The 9,271-nt window shown below is 44.6% G+C and overlaps 1 protein-coding gene across 4 annotated transcripts in view; it reads left to right on the top strand.

Annotated features, from left to right (window-relative positions):
• Positions 1-4,827: 4,827 nt before the first annotated feature.
• PDS5A (PDS5 cohesin associated factor A) overlaps positions 4,828-9,271 on the top strand; it is a 147,751-nt gene continuing 143,307 nt past the window's right edge. For 2 of the 4 annotated variants that reach the window (XM_047751682.1, XM_047751686.1), the window contains exons 1-2: positions 4,828-4,966; positions 5,849-6,026. In XM_047751682.1, the coding sequence (XP_047607638.1) occupies positions 5,889-6,026 (138 nt within the window). In that variant the 5' untranslated portion in view covers positions 4,828-4,966; positions 5,849-5,888. Of the gene's footprint in view, positions 4,967-5,031; positions 5,191-5,848; positions 6,027-9,271 lie in introns of those variants that run through there. The other 2 variants (XM_047751685.1, XM_047751683.1) reach the window with 2 other exon arrangements.

The following is a 9,271-nucleotide window of genomic DNA, read 5'->3' as shown; positions in this document are numbered from 1 at the left end:
TCACCCAGTGGGTTAAGGATCCGACATTGCCATGAGCTTTGGTGTAAGTCAAAGATGTGGTTTGGATCTGGCGTGGCTATGGCTGTGGTATAGGCTGGCAGCTGTAGCTCCAATTTGACCCATAGCCTGGGAACCTCTATATGTCTTGGGTAGGCCCTTAAAAAAAAAAAAAATCCATTCCTCAATTGCAGTAGTCACTACTCAGGTGTTTTATAGTCATATGCGGCTAGTGCCTACTGTATTAGACAATGCAGTTGTGGAACATTTCCACTGTTGCACTGCCCTAGAATTTGGATCTAGAATTTCTTTCTTTTCTTTTTTTTTTTTTTATGGCCCATTCTGGATGAAATGGAAGTTCCTGTGCCAGGGGTCAATTCAGAGCTGCTTGCAGCAATACCAGATCCTTAACCCACTGAGCCAGGCCAGGGATCAAACCCACATCCTCACAGAGACAAAGTCAGGTCCTTAACCCATAGAGCCACAATGGGAACTCTTGGATCTAGAATTTCTATTTAGGAAGAACTTGTGGTTGGTAGGAAGAATTTGTGGTTAGTAATATGCTTGAAATTAGGGTTAGGGATTTTTCCTGAAGCTGCATCGAATGCCATTCTGTAAATAGATTGTGAGCTCGTATATGTGTATAGGAGAGGATGGCTGATGGAAATTATGGGGGTGTAGAATAACATTCACAAAGTCAAGTCACTTGTGGAAAAGCCACTTTCTCACCATTCTTGAGAAAAAGAATGTATATAGGTATGTGTGACTGGATCACTTTGCTGTACAGTAGAAAATTGGCAGAACACTGTAAACCTAATATAATGGAAAAAATAAAAATCCTTTTTTAAAAAAAACATAGTCAAGCCACTCTTTTATGCAATCATTGCTCTAATCACACTAAACTCTTTTCCCCCCCCCTTTTTTTTGGCCACACCTGTGGCATATGGAAGTTCCTGGGCTAGGGATTGAATCAGAGTTACAGCTGCCAGCCTATGCCATAGCCGTAACACTGGGTCCTTAAACTGAGTCAGGCCCATGATCAAACCCACACCCTCATGGACACTCTATTAGGTTCTTAACCTGCTAAACCACAACGAGAATCGAAGACCGAAGTCTTTTCCTCAAAAAGAAATTGCACTTAATTACCTCCAGGCCTCTTTTCACCTTGTGGTTATCTCTATTAGCTATTGCTCTCCCCAAAACTACTCACTGCAACAAGTCATCCTCCAAGGCCCAGCCTCAAAATGCCCCTTCCTTCGGGAAGCACTCATGGCACCCCTTTCCTAGGCTTCCCGACGATATCATTTAAATCTCCATTACAAAACATATCACTGCCTTACCTTGAATCATGATTCATTGCATGTCTCTGTTTGCTCCATAGGACTCTGATCCTGTCTTTTTGTTTTCTAAATATTTCCCCGGTGCCTAGTACACTGCCTTGTCCATTGCAGGAGCTCCGTAACTGTCAAATTAACTTTTAAATAGCTTAGATTCTAAAAGACAACCTGACTCTAAATCTGTTTCAAGCATAGTCCTCCCCATTCCAGTTAGTAGTAACTTCATCCCTCTGGTTAAAACCTTGGTCTAAAATTTTGCTCTCTTGACTCTTCTTTTAATATCGTTTTTCATCACTTTCACTGTTATTACCCAATCCCTATTATCATCTTTCCTTGGGATTTTTTTTTTTTTTTTTTGCCACACCCATGGCACATGGATGTTTCTGGGTCAGGGATTGAACCTGAGCCACTGCAGTGACAACACTGGATCCTTAACCCACTGTGCCACAACAGAATTCCCTTCCTTGGGATTTTTGCCATCATCTTATACTTGGTAACCCTACTACTCTATGTGAATGTATCTCTACATTATTTTCAACCCAGCAGCTAGAGTGATTCTTTCATTTTATATATATTTTAGAAATCATGTAGAGCTTAGTATGTACCAGTTAAAATTCTAGGCACTTTACAAAATCAACTAATTTATGCCTCATAAATTAGTTTCTCTGATATAGAAACTATTATCCTTGATTTACAGATAAGGAAAATGAGGCACAGAAAGATTAAGTAATTTGTCCATGGTTGCCTAGCTCATAGAACATAAATCATATAATGTCACTTCTTTTTTTAAAATACTCCCCAAATCTCCGAGTACATGCCAACGTCTTTCCAAAGGCCAAAGACCTAAAATCTTATCTGTGATCTGCATCCCTTCTCTCCTCTACTTTATTATTATCATTATTATTTTTTGCCTATCTCCCCCCAAACAAATTAAACTCTACCACAACAGGTAGGATTTTTGTGCCCTTCCCCAGAACTCTGTTCTTTTTTTTTTTTTTTTTTTTTGGCCTGGCCCATGCTGCATGTGGAAGTTCCAGGGCCAAGGCCTGGGCCAGGGATGGCATCTAGGTAACAGCAACCTGGGTGAGCCACTGCAGTGATAATGCTGGATCTTTAGCCTGTTGTGCCACTAGAGGATTCCCCTACCATTGATTTTTTTTTTTTTTCTCAGTATCCTAAACAGTGCCTTGTACAGTGGGCCATCTTTCTTTTCTTCTTTGCTTTTTAGGGCCACACTTGTGGCATATGGAATTTCCCAGGCTAGGGGTCAAATTGGAGCTACAGATGCCAGCCTACGCCACAGCCACAGTAAAGCAGGATCCAAATAGAGTCTTCAACCTACACCACAGCTCATGGCAACACCGGATCCTTTACCCACTGAGAGAGGCCAGGGATTGAACCTGAAACCTCATGGTTCCTAGTTAGATTTGTTTCTGCTGTGCCACAGAGGGAACTCTAACAGTAGGCCGTCTTTAAATAACTGTTGCACAAAGGAATGTGTCTCTTCTCATTTACTAAGTGGAAACAAATATTTACGTAAAAACAGGAATTTTAGAATTAAGAATGGAATTAATCTAGAATGAATTTAGAATTATATAAATTCAATGTATTTATGTGTTATAATCTTTAGGGCTTTTGAGGCTTTTGAGTGTTTATAAAATCAAACAGTATTAACAAAGTAATTAATAGGTTGTATAAAATTAAAATCTATGAGTATATACAAAACTCAGTTTAATAATGGGTAAATTATTTACAGCAAGAATAAAAAAAGCATCATAGTTATTTAAATGTGATGGATTTTTAAAAAATCACAAGTTGAGAGAAAGAGACTACAAAGAGTGTAGGGGTTTTTTTAAATGATTTTTGTTTTTTTTTCCATTATAATTGGTTTACAGTGTTCTGTCAATTTTCTACTGTAAAGAGTGTAGGTTTTGGTCAGTTTAATAGTTGGGATGAAGATGATCTTAAATAGCTTTTGCCTGCTACTCTAAATGCCCAGGAATAAAGCACTGACTTTTGTGGGGTTTGGGGGAGCTTTTTTTTGGCTGTCCCTGTGGCATGTGAAAATTCCCAGGCTAGGGATTAAACCTGCGCTGCAGGGTCACTGCAGCGACAATGCCAGATCCTTAATCCATGAGTAGTGACTTTAGGGCAGAGTTCTAGCAAATCAGCAACCGTGGTGTGTTAGATTCCAAGATGTTTGCTCCTTTGTGTAATACCTGAAAAATACTCAGTGATGGCTGTACCTACGATATTGTTAAGATCAAGCAAAGGATATAGAAAAGACCAACAGATATCCATCAAGAATAATTTAAATGAACAATTTAAATGCATTTCACTGCAAACTATGGTAATGGTCAGGGAGCTGTATGCTATTTCGTATTATGTGTTCTTTTTACAACTTCATCTTTGGAAATTACCTACGTGCTCCCGAGGTTCATCTGCTTCAAATTTTACATTAAACTGCTCAAACACCACTGCATTGGGTTTTCCTTTGGCTGAAGGAAAAAGGTATTCTTTGAGTTCATATATTAACAAGAAATATCCATCTAATTTATAAACATTCTTATTTCTGGATTCCAGTCTCAGAGTTTGGGAGTGGAGCCCAGAAACCTACCTTTCAGACCATTCTTTGAGGACTGCTCGACTCAGAGGTATTTGTATATTTTGCAGCTTTCAAAATACTAATTTTAGACATCTAAAGAGGGGAGGGCAAACTCTGGTGGCTGTCAGAAGGCACAAGAATGAGCAGCCCACTGGATCATGACCACGTCCCTCGTGCCATGTTGCAAAACTTTTCCTTAGTTTGCAGATCTTCCGTCCCTAGGGAGGAAATCAATTCATTTTCATTCAGTAGTTAACCGTTTTTCAACCATTTCCCTCCACGTCCCTCAGGATGACCCCTAAAAGTCAGGAACCCATCTCCGAGGCATAATGCAAAGTTCTGTTCGTCCTGCGTGCCCTCTGAGGGCCGCTGGGGCCGGGTTCACTTCCCGCCACCCGGGCTCCTCCCCTGCTCGCCTTCTGGGCCGGGTGCTCCCCGAGGCGCTCGGTGCGGCAGCTCTTGGCGCCAACCGGATGGTGGCGCTGTCTGCCCCGCGCGCGGCCGCTTCGGGCCCGAGGGAGGCGGAGGCTCGGGCCGGCGGAGGAAGGGGAGGGAGCGAGGCGCGCGCCCTGCTCTCGCGTGCTCTCGCACCGCTCGCGTGACCGGCCACTGTGCGCGAGGCGCCGGCTGCCAGGAGCACCGACGGCCGGGCGCGCGCCGCTGCAAGGGGCGTCCGGGTCCGGGTCGGCGGACCCGGCCGGCGCGAGGGGCGCGCGGGCGGGCCGTGGGGGTCCGGGGCGGACACCCGCGCACACGCTCCCAGAAGAGCCTTCTCCGAGGCTGCTCTTCCTCGGCCAGACGGAGAGCGGCAGTGTCTCCCCGCCCAGCGCACACTCGCCCCGCGTCTCCCCCCGCGGCGACTGCTCCTCCTCGGCACCGCCAGCCCCAGCGCCGCTCCGGGGCGGGCGGCGGCGGCGGCGGCGGGACCCGCGGAGCCGCTTTGTGTGCAGCCCGAAGAGGGGCGGCGGCGCAACCACCTGACAGAGGCCCGGGCGCTCGATGCACCTTCCGCCCGCATGAGGAGGAGGTAAAGGCGGCGGCGGCTGGGCTCCCGCCCTCGGCTGGTGGAGGGAGGGGACGGAAGGGGAGACCGGAGCGGGGGGGTGGGGGGGGGGAGCCGCGGGACCAAGGCCCGGCGGGGCTGCCCGGAGCTGCCGGTAAGGCCTTGGCGGCTTCGGACGGTGCCGAGTGGCCGGGGGCGAGAGAAGACGCCAGGGTCCCTCAGCCGAAGTTGAAGGAACAAAATGTGAAGTGCGGAGCCGCGTCAGCCGCTTCCTGCCTTGGGGTTCGGGGTGGAGGGCGGCTTGTTTTCCCCTCCGGCGGTGGGGGTGGGGGGAGCGGGACCCGGGAGGGGTGGGAGCGTGGCGGGGACGCCGGGGGTCCCGGAGCTCGGCCCGGCGAGGGCGTTCGTTCCCAGGAGCCGCCGTTGCGTGCGGGTCCGGTTGGGTCCCTAGTTTTGCGGCCTAAGCCGAGCCCTATAGGCCTCGCGTCTCCTTCCCCGGAGGGGACCGGCCGGGCGGGGACTCGAGGCTCGTCTCTGACCGAGCGGGGGCCTTGGAGGCCTCGGCACGCTCTCAAGGCCGCCAAACTTCGGACCTCGATGCACGGGGGTGGATTTCATTGTGAACGGCGGAATGGGAAACTCCTGGCGGTGCTCGGCGCTTCCCGCGGCCGCGGCCGCCGGTGCCAGGGATCCCCGGGAGCCCGGGGTTGGCGGGGCCCGGGTGGGTGGGGGCGGCGCGGCGGCCGCCAAGGTTCAGGCCCCGGAAAGGAGCGGGTGGCGGGGTCGCCGCCGAGTCCCCGGCCTCCCGGGAAAAAAAGGCCCTTTGCAGATTAGAGATTTTTGAAATGAAAAAAGAGGTTACAAAGTCGCCCCTTTCCCGCTGAACTTTTGTTTTCTGACCGATAGAGGCCGGTAGAGGACTGTGAAAGAAAAGTTGTCCCCCAGGATGGACTTCACCGCGCAGCCCAAGCCTGCCACTGCCCTCTGTGGCGTCGTGAGTGCCGATGGGAAGATCGCTTACCCTCCGGGGGTAAAGGAGATCACCGACAAGATTACCACCGACGAAATGATCAAACGACTGAAGGTAAGCTTTGGGATGGAATGGTCACACTTGAGCCGCCTGTGGTGTTACTGCTCTGCAAGGCCTGGCCTTTCACAGACAGTTTCACCTACCATGCTTTTTTTAGGTATTTTATGTCTTCTCTTTTACGCCCTGCGAAAAGTATTGTTCTATCTTGGCTGTATCTTTGAATAATTTTTGTTAGGGACATAACCATGATGGGAAATTAACGGGTGTGTGTGTGACCTTTTTTAATCTTACCGTTTTTCAAGTATAAGAGTTCTTACAGTTTTTAAAGTTTTTCCTGGAAATATTTATGACTACTACTCAAAGTAGCTTGCAATCTTAAAAGTAGGCAGTGATTTACCTAGGAAGGTTTTCATTAACTTCTGAGGGTACCGATTTAAGCACAAAAGGCACTTTAAAATTTTTCTAATATCCAGAAGCTTAAATATGTATATAGTATGATTAAACTTTGACAAAAGTACTGACTTTTCAAAATTCATTCTGGAAGTAAGGTGATGATTAATGCCCACACATTCAAAGGGTTTTTAAGAGAAAGCGTTAGCATCTCTTTTTATAAGGAGTTAGTTTATTTAATTTAAGCAATGGTGGTCCTAAGGTCAACGTTGTAAATTTTAGCCTTATATAAGTTAATTTTTTTGCTTTCTGTTGCTTGAACATAGATTGTGGCCACAGCCTGACAAACTGTTATTCTTATTGAAGGATCAACCTGATGCAGGCATCTTTGACCCCCAGGGGACATTTGGAAATGCTGAAGACATTTTAGTTTTCACCATTGGAGCTAGATTGGAACAGGGCAAGGCTGGAGATAAGGAGTCTAGTTAAAGAACTCTTAACAGTAGTCTAGGTGAACAGATGTTGAAATCTTGAAGTTGGGCTAGTCTTGAAGTGGAAATAGAGATAGTGGATGATCCAAGAGACATTTCAGAGTTAAAAATCAGTCAGACTTGGTGGGAGGTGAGGGAATAAACAATGTTGACAATGTTTCTACCTTGGGCAAGTTGGTGAAAGGTTTTTCAGGGAATAATCTTGCCACTTTGCTCTTAGAATTTAGTATAGTGCCTAGTAAATGTTTACAATGTTGTGAGTGATTAGAGTATTCCTACAGTTAACTTTTTAAAAACAAATTGGGATTCTGTAATTTGTTGCCCCTTTGGAAAGAATAGGGCACTAGGGCTTTCTATTAAATCTTGTACATAAAGTGAGGTACTTATTGATGGCTTCTTAAGGTTATATTGAGTGTTTTGAGATGCCGAAATATGAATTGTAAAATATAAAGCTAAGTAAAAAATTTATAGGTCTTTTCATTTTTATTGTTTTCATGTTAAGAATATTAAAATCTTGAATTCTAGTGATGGATAATCTGATTTTAAAAAGTTATAACTACATATACGTCTTCCATTTGAAAATAGATTAAATATCAGAAATATTGTTAACAATAAAGACGCACAAGTATAGAACGAGCATATGTTTAGAATATCCACTTGTTATGACTTTTTTTGGAAGTTGAATTTGGCATACATATTAACTAATTTGAATGTTCTATTGCTAAAATTTTGCTTTTCTCAGGAATTCTTATGACTTTGTCTTCCTCCTGCCTTTTTAAATCGATTTTGACTTTGTACTTTTTAGGGATCCATGTTTAGTTAAAGTATCACTATCTCATTGGAAGTATAGATTTTAAACAATATTTAAACTGTGTTTCTGATAATTTTTGTGTTTATTAGACCCTTCTTTTTGGGTAGATATTAAAAATTCAGTAGTTTATTACTGTTACAGCAACAATGTTCAAAATGCTGTAGAAATACAAGGAGGGCTTAAAGGCAAGTAAAATCTTGGTCAGTGGAATTGAGAGATGTTTGGTTCATTCTTTTCAGTTTTCAAGAGTGGAACAGAACAAGTACTTTTACAGTAGAAGCATAATTTTAGAGTTAGAAGGATCCTAAAAGAAATTCGGGAAACTCAGATTTGCCGTCGTGGCTTGGGAATCCGACTAGGAACCATGAGGTTGCAGGTTCAATCCTTGGCCTTGCTCAGTGGGTTAAGGATCCGGCATTGCCGTAGGCTGTGGTGTAGGTCTCAGACATGGCTCAGATCTGGCATTGCTGTGGCTGTGGTGTAGGCTGGCAGCTGTAGTTCCGATTAGACCCCTAGCCTGGGAACCTCCATATGCCATGAGTGTGGCCCTGAAAAGAAAAAAAAAAAATTCTCGGAACTCCTTTTATTTCACAGATAACAAAAGTTAGACCCAAAGTAGCTGAGTAACATTTACCAAGATCAGTGATAGGACAGGTTAGTGGCAGAGCCATGTCAATAGCATCAGGTATATTTTTATTCCTGTAGCTGCCTTCTGAGGGATCTAAAGTAAGTGGAATGTAGAAGTTGTGATTTTTATTATGTAGTTGAAAATAGAGTGTAAAGGGAATGGAATCAATGAGAGTTAACTTGGTCTTTTGCAGGGAGATATGGGACAGTATTTTTTTTAACATTAGAAACTGTTGTGATGCTTTCAAGCTTCCTTGAAAATCATATACAGTATGTCTTTGTAAGAGCTAAGATCTGCTTTTGTAGTTTAGAAGGTTTTTTGTTTTTTTTTTTTGTCCTTTTGCTATTTCTTGGGCCGCTCCTGCGGCATATGGAGGTTCCCAGGCTAGGGGTCAAATCGGAGCCGTAGCCACCAGCCTACACCAGAGCCACAGCAATGTGGGATCCCAGCCGCGTCTGCAACCTACACCACAGCTCACGGCAATGGTGGATTGTTAATCCACTGAGCAAGGGCAGGGACTGAACCCGCAACCTCATGGTTCCTAGTCGGATTCGTTAACCACTGCGCCACGATGGGAACTCCTAGTTTAGAAGTTTTAATTTCAGTTTCCAAGGAATTACTTTAAATATTTTTATGTCCAATCACACTGGCCTTCTGTCAGTTCCTTGAACATGCCATGTTCATTTCTGCCTAGACGGAAGTTCACTTGTCATTCATTTGTGTTCTTAAGGGAGGTCTCTTAGATTCCCTGTTATATACTCTTTAAATTCTTTTGTGTCACTTATTAGAGTTGTAATATTACATTTATACATTTGTTTATTTGGTTTGTCTCCCCAACTTCTCTGTAAGCTTCATGAATACAAGCACCACATTTGTTTACTTTTGTATCCTACCAGTGCTAAGTTTAACGCCTGGCTCATAAGTGCTCAACATATATTTGTTGAATAAATAAATGAATGAATACTTTGTATTAATATTG

Source organism: Phacochoerus africanus, chromosome 10 (genome assembly GCF_016906955.1).
Source record: "Phacochoerus africanus isolate WHEZ1 chromosome 10, ROS_Pafr_v1, whole genome shotgun sequence".
Classification (NCBI taxonomy): Eukaryota; Metazoa; Chordata; class Mammalia; order Artiodactyla; family Suidae; genus Phacochoerus; species Phacochoerus africanus.
Note: the sequence above shows the minus strand (reverse complement) of the source record. Positions and strands in the feature narration are given on the sequence as shown.